The 24,482-nt window shown below is 35.5% G+C and overlaps 2 protein-coding genes across 11 annotated transcripts in view; both read right to left on the bottom strand.

The window, feature by feature from the left end:
- The window catches only part of NEK1 (NIMA related kinase 1), a 228,338-nt gene that overhangs the window by 43,807 nt on the left and 160,049 nt on the right, over positions 1 to 24,482 (bottom strand). For 5 of the 10 annotated variants that reach the window (XM_023252678.2, XM_023252680.2, XM_019828725.3 and 2 more), the window contains 3 exons: positions 23,772 to 23,924; positions 7,255 to 7,443; positions 3,807 to 3,927 (listed from right to left, as the gene is read on the bottom strand). In XM_023252678.2, coding sequence (XP_023108446.1) covers positions 3,807 to 3,927; positions 7,255 to 7,443; positions 23,772 to 23,924 — 463 coding nt within the window. The remainder of the gene's footprint in view (positions 1 to 3,806; positions 3,928 to 7,254; positions 7,444 to 23,771; positions 23,925 to 24,482) is intronic. The other 5 variants (XM_045055687.1, XM_023252679.2, XM_019828726.3 and 2 more) reach the window with 3 other exon arrangements.
- On the bottom strand, positions 20,523 to 22,792 carry LOC101093014 (cytosolic purine 5'-nucleotidase-like). The gene is given in 2 exon segments (XM_045055688.1): positions 20,523 to 22,584; positions 22,587 to 22,792. Coding segments are annotated over 2 exon segments (1,683 nt in total). The 5' UTR covers positions 22,720 to 22,792; the 3' UTR covers positions 20,523 to 21,034.

Here is a 24,482-nt window from a genome sequence, read left to right as displayed (position 1 = left end):
ATTTTTAACAATTTCCTTATAAATGATTATTTAGACTATTTTATATTATTTGCTATGATAAGCATTCTTGCATACATTCCTTTTTGCCCATCTTCAAATCCAGCCCATCTCCTGTTTTTATATATAAAGTTGTCTTGAAACAGCCACACTCATTTGTTTATGTATCATCTATGGCTGCTTTTGCAATACCTAGGCAGAGCTGAATAGCTGCATCACAGACCAAATCGTCTATCTGAGGCTAAAATATTTACTAACTGGTTCTTCTTCTTCTTTTTTTTTTAATTTTTTATTTATTTTTGAGACAGAGAGAGACAGAGCATGAGCAGGGGAGGGGCAGACAGAGAGGGAGACACAGAATCCGAAGCAGGCTGCAGGCTCCAGGCTCTGAGCTGTTAGCACAGAGTCCGACGTGGGGCTCGAACTCACAAACTGAGATCATGACCTGAGTTGAAGTCAGATGCTCAACCGACTGAGCCACCCAGGCGCCCCATAACAGGTTCTTATAGAAAAAGATCAACTGTCCCTGCTATAGATCATGGCAAAGGAAGAAACTTCTAATTACTTTTTATGAAGGAAGCATAATAAGAATAACAAAATCTAACAAAGATTTCTCATAACAAAAGGAACTGCAGATGATTCTTTGCAAATATTAATATAAAAATCATAAAATACATAAGTGCATTAAATAATATGTCATGACCAAGAAGAGTTTACTTAAGGTATCCAGAATAGTTTATATTAATATATTAATATAATTAATTATACAGTTAACCCTTAAACAACATGGGGGATGGGGTACTGATTCCCCCATGCAATCAAAAATGTGCATATAAAATTTGACTCCCCCCCTGGGGAGCCTGGGTGGCTCAGTCGGTTAAGCGTCCGACTTCAGCTCAGGTCATGATCTCACAGCTCTTGAGTTTGAGCCCCGCGTTGGGCTCTGTGCTGACAGCTCAGAGCCTGGAGCCTGCTTCTGATTCTGTGATTCCCTCTCTCTCTCTCTCTCTCTCTCTCTCTCTCTCTCTCTCTCTCCCCCTCCCCTGCTTATGCTCTCTCTCAGTCTCTCAAAAAATAAACGTTAAAAAAATTTTTTTTAAAAATTTGACTTCCCCAAAACTGAATTACTAATAGACTACTGTTGACCAGAGTGTTAATGATAACATAAACAGTTGATAAATACATATTTTACATGTATTATATGTCATATTTTTAAAATAATACCTAACTTTTAATTATTTTTTCAGTATTTCAAGCTACACAGTTCACCTACAACTTCTTTCAAATTAGCATGAGTCTTCAAAAATTTTCCAATATATTTATTGAAAAAAATGTATATGAAGACCATGTATAAAAAGATCAATGCAGTTCAAAACAGTGTTGTTCAAAGGCTAACTGTACTAATAAATAAAGGAAAACATTTATATGAACGGTTCTATAGAAGCTGAAAAGTCATTCAATAAAATTCATTCCTGACGTTTTAAAAAATCAATAAAATAGGGGAGCCTGGGTGGCTCAGTTGGTTGAGCATCCGACTTCAGGTCAGGTCATGATCTCACAGTCCGTGAGTTCGAGCCCCACATCAGGCTCTGTGCTGACAGCTCAGAGCCTGGAGCCTGCTTCTGATTCTGTGTCTCCCTCTCTCTCTGCCCCTCCCCTGCTCATGCTCTGTCTCTCTCTGTCTCAAAAATAAATACGTTAAAAAATTTTTTTTTAAATCAATAAAATATTGATACCTATCTCAGTTAAAAAGTATAGTTATGCCTAATGAGGATTCACAACAGAATCATCTTCACTAAAGTCAAGAAGAACACACAGATACCCCCTATTTCCAATATTTAACATTGTGTAAAAGATACAAAGACAATTACAGAAAAAAAATAGTGTTAAAAAAATTGGAAAGACATAAAATCATCACTTTTTTCATATGATTATATATCTGAGAAAAGCAAAAGATTCAACTGAAAATCTATCATGAACAATAGTGGGGTACAAAATCAATGTAAAGAAATCTACAACTTTCTAGTTACAAGATCTCATAGAAGAATAGGGACCATTTATAACACCAAACAAAAGATAATTTATCTAGTAACAAGCTTACCAATAAAAGCGTAAAACCTAGATGAAGGAAAGTATAAAAATACTCAAAACTTCTATCATGTTCTTCATGGACAGGAAGAAAACAACAGTTGATTTTCCCTACATTAATTTATGAATTTAACACCCCACTAAAATACCAAGTGGTATTTTTTCCTAGGGGAAAGTGGGTGAAATTTAGTAAATTCTAAATTCAAATGAAATATGACACAAGCAAGAATAGCCAGGAAAACCAAAAAAGAAAAACAATGAAAGGGAATTAGCCTTAAATGATCTTAAAATATATTTTACATTTTAACTGAAATAGTGTGTACCAGCACATTGTATAAAGACCAATGGAGAAAAAATAAAGACAGATCAATGGAATAGGGGGAAAAAGGCATAAGAACAGCTCAAATAATTAAGATAGTTTAGTACATATTAAAAGTGGCATTTTTAATCTGTGCAGGAAAGATGGACTTTTTAATAAATGGAATTGGACAACTGGGTAGCCATCTGGAAGAAAAACTAAATCCATACGCCAGGATAAATTCCAAATAGATCAAAGATTTAAATGTAAAAAGTGCCCATGTAAAAGTACTAGAAAAAAAGACTGAAAAATTTCTTGAGAACCTTAGAAAGAACAAAGTATTTCTGAATGATTATTAAAATCCAGGTAAACATGACAACTAAAACAAACAAACAAACAAACAACAAACTTCTGCATGGCAAAAAAATATATATATATATAAATGGTCAACAGGGGGAAAAGTGTTACAACTCACATAATAACCACAGCAAATATTTCTGATATTTAATGAGTTCTTACTAATTTATAAAAGACTAACAACCAAATTTTTAAAATGGGTTAAAGATATATACAGAGAACACACGGAAAAGGAAATACACATGAAATTTAAACATTTGAAAAAATGTGCTCACTTTACCAATAATAAGAGATAAACTAAGATATTATTTCTTAACCTATCAGATTGGCAAAAATAAAAAACTTTGATACTAAGTTTGGCAAGGCTAGGGGAAATGGGAAATGGGAGGTTTCATACATTCTTTCTGAGGATGTAAATTGGTACAAACCCTGGGAAGAACAATAAATGAATTACAAATGCAATTTATAAAAACACAACTGACCCAGCAATTATACTTCTATGTATCTATCCTACATGATATATACACGCAAAATGACCTATGTAAAAGGTTATTCATTGCAACATCATTTGCAAGGTCAATTAGTGTAGAATAACAATTAATGTGGAAAACTTATTGAGTTGTGGTATATCCATACAAGGGAATACCAAGTAGCCATAAAATAAGAAAAAAAGATGAAGTTTTCTACGTATTAATATGAAAAAATTCCCAGGTTACTGACTAAAAGTAAAAAAGGTGCAAGTACTGTATCCATTACACTAGCAACTTTATTTAAAAGGGAGGGAGACTATACACTTTTGCTTTGTATAGATTAAAAATATCTGGAAGGAGGAGACAATGGGAATTTGCTGGATGAGGACAGAGTAGGAAAACAGACTTTTTTCTCTATAACTTTATATACTTGATTTCTGAACCACTTGAGTGTAATACTTTTCCAAAAATTAAATTATTTATAAGGTATTATAATAATAGGATACAAGGCAGTATTAGGTTATTACAGTATTTTAGATAAAGGTATTACAAAAGGGACCCACGTTTTGAAATGTAAGGAAAAAGAGGTAACATACTCAGTTTCCTTTGTATCTTTTATCTCACTAATCCATACATCAATAATCGTGCATGGCAAGCTACCATTTTTGTTTGCTCCATCTGGCTCTTGTAGAACTTCTGTTTCCAAGCCATCAGGTTCTGAAAAGCAAAAACATAACAATAAACATGTCTCAAAGCAAAATCCATATATAGAAATTTGAATAAATTTTCTACAAATGATCACTACCTAATTTTAGGCTAACATACTAATTATAAACAAAAATTAAATATTTTATCTGTAGATCTTTAATCTTGTTAACTCCTGGTTGATATTTTCTTACAGTAAATATTAATGAGAAAAGTTACTGTCTTCATTTGTTGATTTCTCTTTTTCCTCTCCAATTCAGATTCTCAATGCTCTTGTTTAAGCCACCATCACCCTCTCTTTTTTCCTGGAATCCCGGTAATCTTTCATTCTCTATTTTTAAAGTTTCCAAATAGCTTGTCCTAAAAGATAATTGATATTGTGCCAATCCTTAAAGTTTTTATCCTTTATTCAAATGATTTTTTTTTTTTTTTGCTTACTTGTACGAGGTAAGCACTTGGGGGGAAAATCTTTTATTTTTCAGTGAATAATTATTAATTAGTACCTTAAGTCATACCAATATGACTTATTCTACAAACTAGATTTGTGATTGTATTGCCCTCAAAGCCTAAGGCTCTTTGTAGACAATGTTTGCCAACTTGCACTAAGCTGTATAGCCTCTATTATATGCCTAACAGGGTTTTGGTTGTTGTTGTTGTTGTTTTTAATAAAAGGCATAAGGTACCTACTAACTATACTTCTATTAAGTAAAACTATTTAAGTTACTGCGGTGAGTTAAAGATGGTTACACATCTAGCAAGGTCTAACATTCCTCTCATCTAGAAGGGGCCTCTACCTCCCCTCCCCTTGAATTTGGTACGGCACTGTGATTGTCTTAACCAATTGAGTACAGTTGAAATGTTGCTATGCCAGTTTCAGCTCTAGTCTTCAAGAAAACTGGCAGCTTCTGCACTGGACTCTGCAAGCCACCATGAAAGAAGTTTATTCTGGGAAGACCACATGGCAAGTTCCTGAGACTAAAATAAGGAGAGGGAATCACCTAAACAGGCCCAGGTGAGCTCTGCCAAGACACCATGCATGGGAATGACACCATCTTGCCCCTTCCTGCATAAGTCCAGCTGACAGGTGAATAGCATTGAGTGGTAATGATGCCACGTGGGAAAGAACTTTCCCAATTCCTAACCCACTAAAGCATGAGATAAAATTAGTTATTTTAAGCCATTAAGTCTGGGGAATAATTTGTTTTGCAGGAACAGATAACTGAAACAGAATTTCATATCTGACAATAGGGTGCTAACACAACAAAAGCTTAAAACATGTGCACTGGTTTTGGGACTTGGCAGCAGGCAGAAGTTAAAAGTGCTTCAAGAGGAGACTGTTGATGAGAGACCGGACAGTGAAAAAAATTTCTGGATGCTAGAGAAAAGGAGATTCTTGTTATACAGTGGCAGAAAATTTGGTACTTATAATAACAATGATGATAGAAAATATACCAAAGAGATTTAATGATCTAGCTATGGTGCTATCTAAGCAGAATATTAAAAATGTCAACTAGCTTCTTCAGTAGCCTCTGATAAAGCTCAAGAAGACAGAGATTAATTGAAGAAAGAACTATTTAGTTTATGGCAACAATTTAGAAGAGAAAGCCTAAGTTAATTCCTTCCAGGCAACAGGAGCTTACGGGAAAACATGGCCTCAAAACAAATACTGAATTCAGGGCAGTAAAATGTGGTCTCAGGGCAAAGATGAAGTCAAGTGTATAGACGTAAGACCTTCTGTTATGGCACAGAAAGATTTAAAGGCATGCTTCCCAGACTCTTTGTTAGACAAAAGGATTTTTAAGAATCTCAACAGCACTGTCTCACAGCTTCCTATGGGCAACTGAAAGAAGAGAGGAGCCAAAGAAAAAGGAAAGAAGAAAAGAAAGGAAGGAAGAAGAAAATAAGGAAAGAAGGAAGAAAAAAAAAAAAAGAAGAGTGGTCAAATATAGTGAATGTCGATATCATTCATACAAAACCCACAAAATTACTAATTTTCAACTTGCAGAAACACCATCAGCTTGGATTGCAAAGGAAAGAAAGATAGTTTAGAAAAGCCCTTGAGGGCACCAACTTTGGTGCAAAGAAAGCAAGCTAAATTGCTACGCCTGGCTGCCTTTCAGAATTTCTACGGACCAATGATTGATATGTGTCCCCCATTTTCCTCATTTGTGAAAAGTAGTCTCTATTTTTCTTTCAATACTGAATGTTAGATATATAGAAGGCAAGTAACTTCTCTTTTTTGCTTATAGGTCTTCAGATTAAGAGTAACTATACTCAAAGACTTATACCCTATATAGGCCTGACTTGGATAACATCTTTAGGCTTTGAGCTCCCAACCTTTTTGTACAGTTTATTTCTTTGAGGAAAAGTGAGAGAGCAAGGGGTGGGAGGAGAGAGAGAAAGAGAGAGAGAGAGAGAGAGAGAGAGAGAGAGAGAGAGAGAGAGAGAGAGGGAGAATCGCAAATAGGCTCTGCAGCATGGAGAATGACATCAGGCTCGATCTCACAAACTATGAGATCATGACCTGAGCCAAAATCCAGAGTTGGATGCTTAGTTGACTGAGCCACCCAGATGCCCCTTAGGCTTTAAGCCCTTTAAATAATAAGATGAGGCTTTAAGAAGGGGTGAGTGCATTGTGCATGTGAGGGAAAATGTAAACAATTTTTGGCTAGTGGCAGACTATGGGATATTAACAGCTGCAAATTATTTAACACTCTTAATTTGGAGAGTGCTTCATCTCCGTGTGGCTTTAGGCTGGCCTTGTGATTGCTCTGACCAATGAAGTGGCAGAAGTGATACTGTGCCAGTTGAGATTAGCTTTTAAAAGTTAAAATAGCTTTTGCCTAGGATCCGTGAGCCCTGGCCCACCATATAAAAAGTCAGACTACCTTGCTGGAAAGAACATATGGAAAAGGTATGGAGACTACATGAAGAGCGGAGGGGGGGCAGTCTTAACACAGCCTTCCAGCCATATCTGCAAAGACAACAGTGAAGCCATCTTGAACCCATCAGACCATGTTGCTGACTAAATACCACTAAGTGATACCAGAGATAAAAGTACATGAATGACAAAAATTAGGTTAGTCAAGCCTTGACTCAACTCCTGATACACAAAATAATGAGATATAATAAAATCATTGTTGTTTTAACACTAAGTTTTGGGGTGATTTATTATGCAGCATTTAAAAATCCAGACCAGTTATTAAACATAGAAAAACATGAACCTAATTTGGGATGAATCACCCAAACATATACGCATGTTTTGATAATTTGTTTATAAAGACCTGTTTATATAGAAGAAATTAAGGTATTATTAAATTGAATACAGCTCATTTTGACCTATTAAAATACCATCCACATTTCCTTCTGGTTTCAGTGACGTCTGTGGAGATGCCTCATTAAACTCTGGACTGTTTGTTTCATCAGAAGAATCAACAGTAGCTGATGGATTCATTTCAAGTGAAATATATTTTACTTTTTCTTCTCCAGTAATTAAAGGTTTGTACTTCTCCCTTTCAGGAGAAATCTCTGAAACAACAACAACAAAAAAGAAAAATCATGCTACATTCTCAAAATAACTTGAATTTTACCTGTAACAGCATTTACAGCAAAATTCAAAAATCTCACTTACAACAAATAATTACTGAGTAAACGGTTATGTATAAAAATTGATAAATGATTAGGCATGTGATAGCTAAATTTCATTTTAATTATACCTAATGATGTTTAGGGTGAGTAACATATAGTTTACTTTCTTTCTCCTTTTGGTGAAACTAATATTTATGGACCAAAATGTTGTATTTTAAATCATTAACGAATTGCTTTTATTTGTTTCTGGTAATTGCTAACTACTTCCAATTGCTCAGAAATTCCCCATACTTTTTTTTAAAACTTTTTTAAATGTTTTTTATGTATTTTTGAGAAAGAAACAGTGCATAAGAGGGGGAGGAGCAGAGAGAGAGGGAGATACAGAATCTGAAGCAGGCTAAAGACTCTGAGCTGTCAGCACAGAGCCGAATGTGGGGCTCGGACTTGTAAACCGCAAGATCATGACCTGAGCTGAAGTCGAATACTTAACTCACTGAGTCACACAGGCGCCCCCCCCCCATACTTTTAATTGATGCCAGGAGAGAATGGATTTACCTCAGAACAACTTATTGCAATTATCTATAAGACAAACAGGTCACTCTCATTCATTCCTTGAAGACGTTACTTTCTAGCTCATAGTCAGGAGATCTCCCCAACACTAATTCTTTCTTAACTAATTTAGTTGATTGCTGGAGTTCCATCAAGAATCCTTCCAATCTGGGCCTCTCAATTCCTCTCTAATGAGGAATTTTCAGTGTTAAATATTCTACCTTCTAACATCCTATTTTTCCATTTATCTCCTCAAAATTTTCAGTGTTAAATATTCCACCCTCTAACATCCTATTTTTCCATTTATCTCCCTCTACTACCCCAACTTTAAAAATGTTACCCAACCGTACCTACAATGCCCTGATACTATAGAAACATATACAAATGTTTATATATATATATATATATACACACACACATATATATATGTGTGTATATGTATATACACACATATATATATGTGTGTGTGTATATATATATATATAAGCATTTTAAGTTCTTTTCTTTTTTTTTTTAATATGCAATTTATTGTCAAACTGGTTTCCATACAACACCCAGGGCTCATCCCAACAGATGCCCTCCTCAATACCTATCACTCACCCTCCTCTCCCTCCCACCACGCCCCCTCCCCCCATCAACCCTCAGTTTGTTCTCAGGTTTTAAGAGTCTCTTATGGTAAAACCCACTTTCTGACATGTATCTTCAACTCATTTTACCCACATGGAGAAATCCCAACCCCTTATATATTCAATTTTCTGTGTATTATGTTTGCACATACATGGCTGAAATAAGTAGGGGAAAAAAAGAGTCTGGCTTACTGTTCTCAATTTCAAATCATTATCACTAAAGTTAAGTGGACACTTTGTGTTGCTGGTAGTCCTACCATAACACCAGAATACCAGGAACTGTGCCTATTTCGGTTAACTTCCTTAGGAAAATAAGTTGTGTATGAGTGTATTTTAGTTACTTTACCTTGTATTTCTTCCTAGTCAATCAAGAACAAAACTATAGTGTTGCTCATGTTTTGACTATCTTCCCTATACCAATGCCTCATCAACAAATTGTGATAGAGGTCACATCTGTGTTTTTGCTCATTCAGCTACTGTTCTGCTATAAAATCATGTCTATTAAAATCAGGAACAAGGATGCCAGTTAGCACCGTTATTAAAGATTGCTTTAGAATGCCTAATGAATGTAGTAAGAAGGAAAAGAAATAGAATATTGGATAAAAAACACTAGTTCTTATCAATGATGATATTACCCACACATTTGGAAGATCTAAAATGTCAAAGGAAATAACTTAATGTATTTAAAAAAATAATTCAGTGAGGTGTCTGCATATAAAATTTTACATTGATAGACACAGAGAAAGAAAGAATTGCTTTATTTAAAATAGGGGCTCCTGGGTGGCTCAGTTGGTTAAGCATCTGACTTAGGCTCAGGTCATAATCTTATAGTTCATGGGTTTGAGTCCCCCTACCTCGGGCTCTGTGCTGACAGCTCAGAGCCTGGAGTCTGCTTTGGATTCTGTATCTCCCTCACTATTGGCCCCTCCCCAGTTCACACTCTGTCTCTGTCTCTGTCTCTCTCTCAAAAATAAATAAACATTTAAAAATTTTAAAAAGATAAACTAAAAATAAAAACTTAGAAAGGGAAATAGGAAAAATGTCATCCATAATAAAGACAAAAATACACACATTGCACAAGAATCAATTTACTGAAAAAGCTGTAAGAACTTAAATGAAGAAAACAAAATGTTACTGACAAACACAAAACAAGATGGCGCAAAGATTAAGACATACTTAAATTCTTGAATAGCATAAAAATAACATTCCAAAAATCAATATATAGATTTAATATGATTCTTTTTTTTAAATGTTTATTTATTTATTTTGAAAGGGAGCACAAGCAGGGGAGGGGAGGGGAGGGGAGGGGAGAGAGAGAGAGAGAGAGAGAGAGAGAGAGAGAGAGAGAGAATCCTAAGCAGGCTCCGTGCTGTCAGCACAGAGCCTGACATGGTGCTTGAACTCACGAACCATGAAGTCATGACCAGAGCCAAAACCAACAGTGAGAGGCTCAAATGACTGAGCCACCAAGGTGCCCCAAATTTAATTCTAATCAAAATACCCAATAAAATAAAATTCGTTTGAATAGTAACTATCAAAAAAATAATCCAGAAAAATGTTAGATTTCCAATTAGATTAAATGTCATGCATGTGTGTGAGTGCCAATGCATACTCACATGCATGCATTGTCTATCTAAAGGATTTAAAAATTTGGAAACCTTTTGACCCATTAAAGAAAATTCAGATGATATAAAGAAAAAGACATATTTGCATGAAAATTAAAAAAAAATCCTTATGGCCAAAAAAAGCATAAGTTAATTAGCAGCATGTGGGAGAAACCTGTGTTGATATACTAGATATAGATTATCTATCCCAGATAAAAATTCACACACAAAAAAACATGGGCAATGCCATATAAAAAGGGCAAAGAATATAAATACAATTTATAAAGAAGCAAATCAAAATGGCCAGAAGAATATGACAAGGGAATTAACTACAATCAGAAAATTACAATGAAATCCATTTATAAGACTGGTAACAATAAAAAAAGTGATTAATACTGACAAAACCTGTTTAATATTTTACAATCAATCAACGATGTTTTCCAAGTTAATATAATAAAGAAGAAAAATCATACAATCATCTCAATTGATTCAGAAAAACAGTTTAAGTTTAATGCTCTTCATAAAACAAGACTAGAAGAGAATTTCTTAATCTTATAATGGATTTTTTTTAATGTTTATTCATTTTTTGAGAGAGAGACAGAGAATGAGTGGGGGAAGAGCAGAGAGAGAGGGAGACACAGAGTCTGAAGCAGGCTCCGGGCTCTGAGCTGTCAGCACAGAGCCTGACGTGGGGCTCGAACTCACGAACCACAAGATCATGACCTCGCCAAAGTCAGACGCTCAACCAACTGAGCTACCCAGGCACCCCAATACAATGGATATTTAAATAAAAGGCTTGAGCTAATATGATATATTTACCTCCTTGAGTCAAGAACATGGCACTTCTCTATTCAGCATTCTATTGGAAGTCTTAGCGTAAGAAGTATAAGAATTGTAAAATATAAAATAACTGTTTTTTAAAATGTTTATTTACTTTTCAGAGAGAGAGACATGAGCAGGGGAGGGGCAGAGAGAGAGGGAGACACAGAATCTGAAGCAGACTCCCGGCTCCAAGCTGTCAGCACAGAGCCCAATGTGGGGCTCAAACTCAAGAGGTCATACAAGATCATGACCTGAGACCAAGTTGGGACACCTAGGTGCCCCAAATAAAACATAATATTACGGGTTTACAAAAATAACAAGAGAATCTACCAATACATTATTAGAATTAATGAAGGAACTTAGGCAAAGTTGCTGAATATAAAGTCATATACAAAAGTAAATTATATTTCCGCTTTTATACATGAGCCACAGTTATAAAGTAAAATTTCAAAACAGATGAATAAAACAATGGCATCAAAAATTATATAATTTTTGGAATTATCTAACAAGATATATAAAATACCTCTATGGAGAAAACTATAACCTACTGTTGAGAGAAATAAAAGATTTAGATATATAGGAAGATACAAATAGTCATGGACTGGAAAAGTGAATATAGTAAAGATATCAATTTCCTCCAACGTGTATATTCAATATAATCCTAAAGAAACCAACATGATAAGCCTACGCATATGTTCAAGAAAACAGAGGAAGAGATGGGCCAAATGGCTAAATCTATGGGTATTTTCAACAGAGAACTGAAATCTATAAAAGAATATTAAATGGACATTCTAACATTGAAAAATGCAATATATGGGGCACTGGGTGGCTCAGTCGGTTAAATATCTGACTTCAGCTCAGGTCATGCATGATTTTGTGGTTCGTGGCTTCAAGTCCCACACCGGCTCTGTGCTGACAGCTCAGAGCCCGGAGCCTGCTTCTGATTCTGTGTCTCTCTCTCTGTCCCTCCCCTGCTCAGGATTGGTCTCTCTCTCAATCTCTCAAAAATAAATAAACATTAAAAATTTTTAAAAAGAAAGAAAAATGCAATATCTGATATTACAAACTCACTGGATTTACTGAGAAGACAGCAGAAGATTAGAGAACACAGAAGACAGATTTAGTGAAATGACAGATCAGTAGAAATACTGGCATAGCTTGTTTTACTGCACTTTGCAGATAACTGTATTTTCTTATAAACGGAAGGTTTATGGCAACCCTGCATGAGCAAGTCTGTCAGCGCCACTTTTCCAATAGCATGTGCTCACTTTGTGTCTTTGCTGCATTTTGGTAATGGCAATATTTCAAACTTTTTCATTATTATTATATTTGTTACAGTGATCTGTGATCAGTGATACCTCACTGAAAGCTCAGATGATAGCATTTTTTAGCAATAAAACACTATTAAATTAAGGTATGCACATTGCTTTTCTAGAATATGCTATTATGCAGTTAATGGACCATAGTATAGTGTAAACATGACTTCTACAGGCATCAGGAAACCAAAAAACTCATCAGACTCGCTTTATTGTGTTATTTGCTTTTACTGTGGTTGTCTTGAATTGAACCCACAATATCTCAGAGGTATACCTGTATTCATACTAAAGCAAAAAGGAAGAAAATGTGTAAAACCAGAACAGAGCAATAACAAACATGATGAATTAAAAAGGTCTAATATTTGTGTAACTAAAGTCCAAAAAGGAAAAGAAAAAGAATTGGGAAGAAGCAATATAGAAAGATCTAATCATACAGTCTCCCCCAAATTGAAATAACCCAAAGCATGTTAAAAACAAAGGACACTACATCTACACATATCATGGTAAAACTGTTGAAAATCAAAGACATAATATTTAAAAAGCTTGAAGAAAAACATAGGAACAAAATAAGGAACAAAAATAAGACACACAAATGACATATATTTATGGATGCCAAAAGAAAATATACTGACATCTTTAAAATGCAAAGAACAAAATAAATCAAAAGCAATCCCCTTGCCCATCCTCTCCCTCCCCACAAAAAAAAAACAACACCAACCAATGAAACAAAAAAACCTTACCTACTTAGCATTTAGTATACACTGAAAATGATCCTTAAAGATAGAGGTGAAATAAAGATCTTTTCAGATAAACAAAAGCTGAGAGAATTTATACAGGGCATATCTGCACTACAGGAAATACTAAAGGCAGTTCAAAGGAAAAAGATATCAAATGGAAGTGTGTAACTTCAGGAAGGAATAAAGAACCCTGTAAAGAATAAAATATGGGTAAATGTAAATGAATATTGATTTCTTAGCATAATAATATTGCATTATGAGCTATATAAGATTATTTAAGTATATGATGACAATAAGCAAAAGAGTTAGAAGGCATAAATAGAGTAATATTGTTAAAAGACTCATACATGGTTTGAGAAACAATATAAATGCTAAATTAAGGTACATGTGAATTAGCATTACGGTAGAATTAAGGATAGAATTTGTCATCTAGGATCACAACAAAAGAGTAAATGAAAAATATATAATTAAAAACAGAAGAGAAAAACGAAATGCTTGGTTAGTCCAAAAAGGGGAATAAAAAATGAAATACAAGAATAAAGAAACAAAGTACAAATGACACATATAAAAAACATTGTGAGATTGCTACACAGACTAAAAAGCAAACCATATCAGTAATTACATTATGCATGAATAAGTTAAACAATCAAGATTAAAAGACAAAGATGGGTAGCCTGGATTTGAGATACAAGACACAGAAAAACATAAGGAATCAGAGAAATTAGAAGAAGATACAGAAAAAACATAATGAGCAAACATTAACCAAAAAAATGCTGTAGCTATATAATGTAAGGTAGACTTTAAAAGAAGTAATGTTACTAGAGATAAAAAGTCATAATAATAAAAATGGTCAATACAACAGAAGATGTGTAAAAGAGTCAATGCAATCACCTAAACAATATAATGCCACAATCTAAACAATCACTGCAACAATTTAAATTGATATGCACTAAATAACAAGTAGCAAAAATGTATAGAATTAAAAGGAGAAAACACAAATCCACAAATACACTTGGAGATTTTCACATTCTTCTCTAAGTAGCTGATACAACAACCAGATGAAAATAATCAGTAAAAATATAGAAGACTTTCATATAACAAATAAACAACTTGACAAAGAACATACATACATACAACTATACTGAATAACTTTTCAAGTATACATGAAACATCAAAACAGATTGTCATTGGGTGACAAAGCAAGTCTCAAAAATTTCAAGATGAAAATTATGCACAGTATGATGTTCTGTAATCACAATACAATGAAACTAGAAAGCAATAACAAAAAGATAACTAGAAAGACTCCAAAATGTCAGCAAATTAAATGCAAAATATTTGCAAATAATCTAAATATTCAAAAGAAATTACAACATAAATTAAATCCATAATTGAAATCTTTTCACAGAGATAACTCCACAGTCTTATGGCTTCATAGTTGAATTCTTCCAAATACTCAAGGAAAAAGTAATAATTTTTTACAAAGTTTTCCAGAAAACAGGGAAAAAGGGAATATTCCCCAACTTGTTTTGTAAGGTCAGAAAAAACCTTGATACCCAAACACTACAATCACCTTACCAAAAAGGGAAAATCATAAGTGAGAATCTCTTATGAATTATTTTCCCTGGCAGTGGTTGTAGAAGGAACAGTCAAATGGGAGAAAAAGTTTTACAGCAACATCATACATGGATCAAGTATTTAAAGACAAATGCAGAAATCTGGGAAGAGAGCAAAGAATGCTGTTTTGTTTTATTTCCCTGAATTCCTGCACAAAACAGAAAAAATCAGGATAGCAAAACCATATATCCATGAATAACATCTAAACCAAATCTAGGCGACAAGGTATCCTCACAAACCCCCAAGTACATATGAATGGGGACAAATCACTGACAGCCTCCAGACTCAGTAAAAGCATCTGTTCAAAAGAGGAAAACAGTAGGCACTTAACAGGCCCCAAGTCAGAAGAACCCCCAAAAGAGACAGCAGGTATTTACAAGCAAGCATGATGGGTCAATTTAAGAAAAGCAGCTGAAATGGGAATAATTTTTACACATTTTAATTTGCAAGTAAATGGAAACGGTCAACAGGGAGGTCAGAAAGGGTGGGAGAAGTCTGAGTCCTAAGAATTCTGAAAACTAACCAACTAAAGCTCCCTCCTAGAACAAAGCCTCAGACTCTGAAGAAATTGCTGGAAGGAGAATCCAAATTGATCTGTGCAGGTATAAGAGAAACAAAGAAAAGAGAAAAGTGGGGGAAAGGAACAAAGACAGAAGAGCTCAGAAACTACAAGGCAATAATTTTTATTTTAATTTTTTAAATTTATTTATTTATTCTGAGAGAGAGAGAGCATGCAGAAGCGGCAAAGAAAGGGGGGGGGGGAGAGAGAGAGAGAGAGAGAGAGAGAGAGAGAGAGAGAGAGAGAATGAATATCCCAAGCAGGCTCCAAACTGTAAGCACAGAGTCCAATGTGGGGCTCAAACTCATAAAATGTGAGATCATGACTTGAGCTGAAACCAAGAGTCAGAACACTTACCCAACTGAGCCACCCAGGGACCCCTAGGCTTTAATTTTTAAACACTACATGAAAATAACCGAAAAGGAAGCCCTAATAGGCTATGAAGTTAGAAAAGCTATTTTGACTTCATGCGCCTAAAAGTTTAATAAATCTAATTTCACATAAAAATAAGTAACAGAGGATCATTGTTGAATTCTGTACAAGTTATCAGAAAAAAAAAAAGAGTATGAAGTAGAATAATATCCTCAAAGACTGGTGTTTCCCAACTTTGGCATTACTGGATCAGATAATTATTTGTTTTGGAGAGCACCTGTTATAGTATGCACTGTAGAAGATTTACCAGCTTCCTTGGCCTCTACCCACTAGATATATAGTGTGCTTCCCAGTTAACAACCAAAAATGTCTCCCAACAATGCCAAATGTCTTCTGTGTGCAGAATCACCCTCATTTGAGAACCACTGCTATAGAAAATTAAAACCTACCAAAAAACTAAAATTATAACGTACTAAAAAATTTGTTAGTAAAATTAAGAACATCATGGAAGACATTAGAGAATATAAATTATAATGAGAAAGTAATCAGAAAAGAGGCAGTTGATAGAGTTAGAGAAAAACTAGGGGAAAAAAAGAAAAAAATCTTAAAAATAAATATCTTAGAATAAACACAAAATCATATAAACAAAACACATAATGTCGTAAGAGATATAAAAGGAGAACAGGAGAGAAAAATTTCAATTGAAAAAAGTGATACAAAGGATTTAAGAGAAAGTGGCAGATATTAGAGAAAGATTAAAAATATCAAAAATACAAACAGAAGTTCCTGAAATAGACTTAAGGAAGAGAAAACTAGAAAAACTGTAATTCAATAACACTTTCCTAAAATTGGGGTGGGGGAAGGTCTGGAAACCACATATTATAAAGATACACTACAATGAAAAAAATCTATAAAACTCTCATAAAAAAATCAAAGAAAAATTAAGTAAAGGGATATTCCATGATCATGAATAGGAAGACTGAATATGGTCACAACGTCATTCCTTCCCATTTTGATCTATGGATTCAATGCAATCCCAGTCAAAATCCTAGAAAGTTATTTTGTGGATATCAACACTGATATCTAAAAGTTGATTCAACATGATTGTAAAAGTTTATGTAGAGAGGCAAAAGATCCAGAGAAGCCAACATGATATTGAAGGAGAACATAGTTCAAGGAATGATACTACCCAGCTCCAAGACTCAGTATAAAGCTACAGTAATCAAGACAGTATGGTAATAGATAGATAAATGAAATAGAACATAGCTCAGAAAGAGATCCATATAAATACAGTCAACTGATCTTCAATGAAAAAGCAAAGGCAATTCAATGGAGAAGGGATAGACTCTATAATAAATGGCACGGGAACATCTGGAGATCCCATTTCCCCTCTCCCCCAAAAAGTATCTAGATACAGACCTTACAATATTCACAAAAATGAACTCAAAACTGATCACAGTCCTAAATGTAAAATGCAAAATTATAAAACCCTTAGAAGATAACAGAGAAGAAAATCCAGATGACTTCAAGTTTGGCAATGACATTTTAGATACACTACCAAAGGCACGATCCATGAAAAAGAGAATAAGGTGGACTTCACTAAAATTTACTTTTCTTCTAAATGTTTATTTATTTATTTAGAGAGAAAAAGCATGTGCAAGTGTGTCAGGGGGGTGGCAAAGTGGGGGGGGGGGGAAGAATCCCAAGCAGGCTCAGCGCTGTCAGCACAGAGCCCAATGCAAGGCTCAATCCCATGAATGGTAAGATCATTACTTGAGCTGAAATCATGAGTTGGATGTTCAACTGACTGAGCTACTCAGGCGACTCTGGACTTCACTAAAATTTAAAACTTTTGCTCTACAAAAGACACTGTCAAGAAAATGAGAAGACAAGCCACAGAGTGCATGAAAATATTCGCACAAGACATAAAGACTTAAAGCCCTGTTAACCAAAACATACCAGGAATTCTTAAAACTCAACAATTAAAAAAAAACAACACTAAACAGCCCAACTTAAAAATGGACTAAAGATCTGAACAGACACCTCAGCAAAGACATACATGGATGGCAAACAAGCATCTGAAAAAATGCGCCACATCACATGCCATTTGGGAATTGCAAATCAAAACATTGTGATACCACTACACGTCTACTACAATGGCTACAATCCAAATCACCGACCACACTAAATGCTGCTGAGGAGGTGGAGCAATAAGAGCTCTCATTCGTTTCTCATGGGGGTGCAAGATGGTACGGCCACTTTGGAAGACAGCTTGGCAGAGTGTTGTAAAACTAAACAAACTGTTAACACATGAATCAGCATTCACATTGCTTGGTATTTACTCAAGAAGTAAAATCTTTTGTCTTAACAGAAACCTGCACATAGATATTTATAGCAGTTTTATTCATAACTGCCAAAACTTGCAATCAATCAAAATGTCTTTCAATAGGTGAATAACCTACTGAATAACCTATATAAACAAACTGTGGCATATCCCTACAATGCAATATTATTTAGCACTAAAAAGAAATAAGGTATCATACCAGGAAAAAACAGGGAGAAAACTTCAACGCCTATTACTAAAGAAGCCAGTATGAAAAGGCTACATATGGTATGATTCCAGCCATGACATTCTAGAAAAGGCAAAACTAATGAGACACTATAAAGACCAGTGGTTGCTAGGAGTTTGAGAGGAGGGAGGAATAAATAGGTAGAACACAGGGATTTTTTAGAGCAATAAAATATTTTGTATGATATTATGGTGTATGTGTATCACTTTATATTTGTCAAAAATCCATGAATGGTATAAAACCAAGAGTGGACTTTATACTATGGATTTGGGGTGATCATAATGTGTCAATGCTAGTTTGTCAATTTTAACAAATGCACCACTCTGGAGAGAGGATGTTGTTGGTTGGAAAGGCCATGCATAGGTCAAAGAAGGAGATATACTGAAACTGTACTTTCTATTCAATATTGCCATGAACCCCAAATTACTCTAAAACAAAAGTAACTATTAAAAAACACAGAACCTACTGGAAAATAATGATAACACCAAATGTATTTTTTAAAAACTACTGGACTTTAAGGAAAAAGAAAGACATCCTTTGAGTATCCAAGCAAAATGACCAAATCATTTATAAGAGAAAATAAGATTGTCATCAGATTCTTGATAGCTTTGCTTTATGGCAGAAAACAATGGAGTTTCATATAGTAAAGAAATTCAAGGAATGGAAATATAAACCAAAGATTTACATTCAGCCAAACTGACTTTCAAGAATAAAATCTTAAACTGCTATGAACATACAAAATCTCTCATATTGTTCACATGCCTTCTATTACAAAAAGAGCTTAAGACAATCATATTGATGAGACACTTACATAAAGGTTGGGAGCCTAGAGAACACTGCAGGTCCTTTATGTTTGTCATTAAATCCACAAAACAATCCTTAATAACAGTGTTTCCATTCTACACATAGAGAAATTGAATGTCAAAGTCAGAGCAACTTGCCCATGGCTGCGGGGCAAGTGATCGGAACCAGAATTGGAACCAAAGCCCATTATCCTTCCACAGCATGAAGGTGCTCCCACACACATATTAAATAAACTTTTTTTGTCCTTGCATATACTGGGATTGTGTATTGCCTGCAACTTCATTCTTCCCCCCCTTATTTACCCAATGAGCTCTTTTTTATTTTTTGGCCTAGCTCAAGATCACTTCCTCTCTCTGTGGCTTTCTCTAACCCAAAAGGGCCTTACCATACTTAATGAAACTATACGATATTGACAACATAAAGCCTCCTAATCTGTGGCTCCATACCATTACACATACACTTCCAACAAAGATTTTGCCACATGGGATTTCCTAATGGTAAGAAACTGACTTCTTTGTGTTAAAATCCTAGCACAGAGCATCAGGGAAAAATTAAAAAGAGGGCAGAGGACAACTCTGAGAAGTCTTTTTTTTAACTATCCAAGATACAGTTGGTTATTTAAACATGTCTGCACTACCTCTTAACTTTGTGCCTACTTTTATCCTTACCCTTTTCATGCAATATTATCATGTATTTTTTTTTCATTTGTGTCTGCCCTCTGAGAGTAAGGATGATCTTTTTACTCTTTGTAGCTTTCCTGCCTAACACGTAGTAGTAGGAACAGCTAATTAGTGTTCCATAAATAGTTGGTAAATTGAAGTTTAAAAAAAGGAAGACAAATCATAAATGACTTTTCAGTTCCAGTTCTCCAAAGATGGATTATTTGAACATGGAGAAGGCCTGCTTCCACATTACCTAAGTATTATTGTACACCAAATTGCACACATTTAAGCAATAATGATCTTACATAAAAAGAATCTGAATCTGATGTTTTTAAAGTAATGGTTCTAATATAAACACATAAAGGATTTTTAGCTTACAAAATAATATAAAATTTTTATCGTTATTTTTGAAAAGATTTTGGCCTGGAGACTTTTTTTTCCCTTAATAAAGCCTGAGGTATTCTGACAACAGGATCAGACTAAGATGTAAGAATACTAAATTACTAGCATTTTGTTTTTGATTAGTGTCTGGCATACAATTATACAATTTTCAGATACAAGAATGGGAACAAATTAATTACAAATACATGCAGTTTGTATACCCTTTTTTCAAACAAGTAATTGTATATACTTCTCTCTTGAAATTGCTCTTTCTTTTAACATTAAAGAAAATGCTAGAATGATTAATGGCTAGGAGATTCACCCTTAAAAAGAAAATAATCTACTTTTTACACTTTAATAACGTGTATAGGTTCATCTCACTGGCAAAATAGCATCTGGCTAATTTCTTTTTTTTTTTTTTTTTTTTTTTGGTAATGGAAACAATATATTTCTCCACTGACATACAATACTGTGTAATGCACTGAAAATTTCAGGATGGACTTTGGAGTAAGAGCACAATTTGTAACATATCATTTTCAGATCACCTCTTCGTTCCACTCGGATACTCTTCACTAGCCCTGGTATATCCAATATATACTGAGGATGAAACCAGACAAGGAAATGGTGTCACAAGCCACGATGGAGCCTTCTGCATGCAGTTCAGCCCGGCTTTACCCTTGCTTTCTTCCAATACAGACTCCATTACAATTGTGAACCATCTGCAGAGTGCAGACAAACAAAACTACTAAAAAGTATCTCTCTATGATTAGAATATTTTAAGGTCTTCAGAAACTTCGCACATGTACCTTTTATGGAGCTCCCCCACCCACCACTAGAACGCAAACAGGGATATCCTTTGCTCCTGGAAGTCCTGCCAAAACGTGTTTAATGGATGCTCGGTTTTGGTTTTCCTCCTTATTCTTCCTCTTCTTCCTCCTCTTCATCATCATCTTCATCATGGCAGTGTGTAATTTCCTGGGGGGCCAGTGGGAAGAGGTTGGGGGGTTTAACTTCACTAATCGACTGGGTCAACTGGTGCCGCTTGTAATCAGTATCTTTGAAATCAACTGATGTGCGGTTCCGGGTAGCAAGAGGGGACTCCATCTCATTAATATCTACATGTGTATGTTCCACCGTTGATTCATGAGGCATCAAGACGTGGGCAGCTCTGAAGAGGTAGCTGAAGGGGTAATAGAGCAGATTGATGAAGGAGGCTGCATAGAGGTCAGCGTACCGCATCACCTGGCTGGCGAAGAGGGTCTGTCAGGAGCCGCTGCGGAACAGGCTCCCCATCATCCCATAGCACATGTCCATGTCATGTGTTACTTTCTTAATACGTCTCTGGATGGAACTAATGTCAGGGCGCTCATTGCTGCTGCTATCAAGGTGCTTGTAGAGTTCAGCCAAGAAAATATCCAAGCTCTGAAGCTCTTCGAAAAGTGAGCTCTTATCAGTCCAGACGTGCAGCTCCTGTGCAAGTTCAGGAATCACCAAGAAAGTTCGCCACCCTTGTCGTTTCTTTGATTTTAAAATGTCCCCAAAAATGTGATCTCCGATATACAAAATGTCCTTGCCCTTAGCTCCCAAGAGATCACAGACTGTATCAGATGAACCTCCTGAGTAGACGATGTCATGTTGTAAGGGGCCTGTGTAGGTACCAATTTTCAGCTTGCCAGTTTTTGTGTCCACCTGACGCAGTACTGTGCCTTCTCCAAAAAAGAGTGGCTTCCGTGCATCCACCAAGATCAGGTCAAAGTAGGACTGCCATGGTCGATGGGAGCTCCCAGGCTTGGGGCCATGTGGGAAATCGAACAGGTAAGTCATAATTTTATCTGTGTATTTATAGTCACTGTTGGTGGCAAGAAACACTTTCCCTACTTCCTTCATTCGACTCAGAAGCAAAGGCAGTTTTCCATCTTTGACTACATACTTCTCAAGATTTTCAACTGTCTTTTCCTTAAGGGAGCCCTTGTAATGAACCCAGTCAACAGCATCTCTTACATCCTGGAACATACTCCGGTAAGACATGAAGAGGTCCCCATCTTTAAATCCTGTTTCACAGCTGGTATATCTAGGACAATTAGTAAAAAAATCTACTAGGCAAGCCAACAGGTAGGTCTCTGGTAGGTTGAACAGTGTGTTCAGAATGTAAAATCTCTCGGTGTCATCCCGCTGGATAAATTTATTTGGATACTGCTCTCTAGTTTCTGGTCCTCTTATGAAGTTAAATCCATGTGCACAGACCAAGAGGTTTCCATAGGCATCAACTTTCAAAAGATTTCCATATAGTGTATCAAAGACAAGTCCCCTGGTAGGGAATGTAGAATCATAAGCAAAGCTGAGCAGCTCCTGAGGATAGCCAATAGAAACTAATCTCTCCACAGTAAGCTCAAAGCCAAGAGACTCATACTCCGGGGACTTGTACACAGCAAGTGTGTAATCCATATCAAAACCAAAACACTTTATTTTTCCATGGCTAAACTTCGGTTCACAAACACCCGATGATAGGCTTCTCGCCGATACTTTTTCAGGGCATGCTTATCCATGTTAGCAGGCATATCCGCTGCATTCTGTAACCGATCACTCCAGGAGGTTGACATTTTATTTCAATTGTATGCTGAATTCGGCCCCGCCGCACGGCAGCAATCCCAGCGTGCAACTCCTGGCTAATTTCTTTATACACACTTCGAATAACTTTACCACCTATGTTTTTTTTTTTTTGTCAGTTTCAAATATGAGCATCACTCTAATTCAAATAATTCTCTAAATTCAATATTCTCCATACTCAATCCATCTTCAGAGAACTGGAACTGAAAAGTCATTTATGATTTGTCTTACTTTTTTTTTTAACTTCAATTTACCAACTATTTATGGAACACTAATTAGCTGTTCCTACTACTATGTGTTAGGCAGGAAAGCTACAAAGAGTAAAAAGATCATCCTTGCTCCCAGAGGACAGACACAAATGAAAAAAAGTAAATGATGATATTGCATGAAAAAGGCAAGGATAAAAGTATGCACAAAGTTGTCAGAGACAAACTTAAGGAGAGACAGGGAAAAAAGAGATAGATTGAGAGAGAACACAATAGTGACATACATTCATGTCTAGACACAGATTCTGAAAAAAGAAAAACCATATTCAGCCTCTCATTTGAATAAGCTTTTAAATGTGAAAACACCTGTTTTATACATGGACACTCTTCATATGCATAGCTGTAATACCAAGATGCACAATACTCATGGAACATAAGTGTTTTCCTCTTGCCTCACAATTCACCCTCCCCAGTCCTAAAATAATGTTGTCATAACTACTACAGATATCTTTATTCAACCTAATTCCAGAATCCACATGCATTGTTCCTATCTCTCTCTTCATGTAAAACAACATTTTGACTGTTCTACTTTTCTGGCTCCCCCTATGAACATTTCCTTTTCCTTTTCTTTTAAGATCCCATCCAGGTTATGTCAGGTCAAAATTCAAGACTACAATGTTGAGACAACTCTTCAGAAAATACGACTAATGTCCATCTAACTAGAACAAAAAGATAACCTATTATAAACAATTCACTTAAAATAGATATATCTTTAAAAATACAATTTAATTCTTAATAACGTTACTTCTAGTATGGAAAAACAATCTGTTTCTGCTTACCACGTCTAATGGTTGTGTTTTCTAGTAGTCCTGTCTGAAGCTGTAGTTCAGCTTCTCCAAGTATCTTCAGAACTGAATCTGTAGGGCTTCTCCCCCAGACTTTTCTTGGAGACCCACCAGGATCTAATTTGATAACCTCTCCCACTGTATGTTCTATAAGAAAAAGACACAAAAAAACAAATCTCACTGATAGAACATAACACTATTACTGTTTTATAAGGCAGATTTAAGATCTATCCAACTGAACACATCAAAGGGAAAAAAGGTTGTATCACAAGGAACGTAAGCTGATACTTTAAAAGACTTTCAGAGAATGAATGATGAACAGAAAGAATGGATGATGAGTGGTATTACTAACAGTAGTAATAAAACTATAGATCTACTAAAATACTTTTAAAATACTTAAGGGGGGCAGGATCAAGATGGCAGAATGGGAAGATCAAGAACTCATCTCCTCTTAGGGACACACCAAAATCTATAACTACATGTAGAACAACTATCTCTGGGAACGAACTGAAGACTAGCTGAACAGATCACAAAGAACTAGAAATACAAAGAAAAAGACGATTGAGATGGGCAGAGGGGTGGAGATGCAATTTAGTCAGGACTCGCATCCCTGGCATGGTGACCCACAGTGAGTGATACCACAGCTGCAGAGGCCCTCCCTGGGGACTAAGGGGTCTGAGTTCCACATGAGGTTCCAGAGCCCAG

Source organism: Felis catus, chromosome B1 (genome assembly GCF_018350175.1).
Source record: "Felis catus isolate Fca126 chromosome B1, F.catus_Fca126_mat1.0, whole genome shotgun sequence".
Lineage (NCBI taxonomy): Eukaryota > Metazoa > Chordata > Mammalia > Carnivora > Felidae > Felis > Felis catus.
Note: the sequence above shows the minus strand (reverse complement) of the source record. Positions and strands in the feature narration are given on the sequence as shown.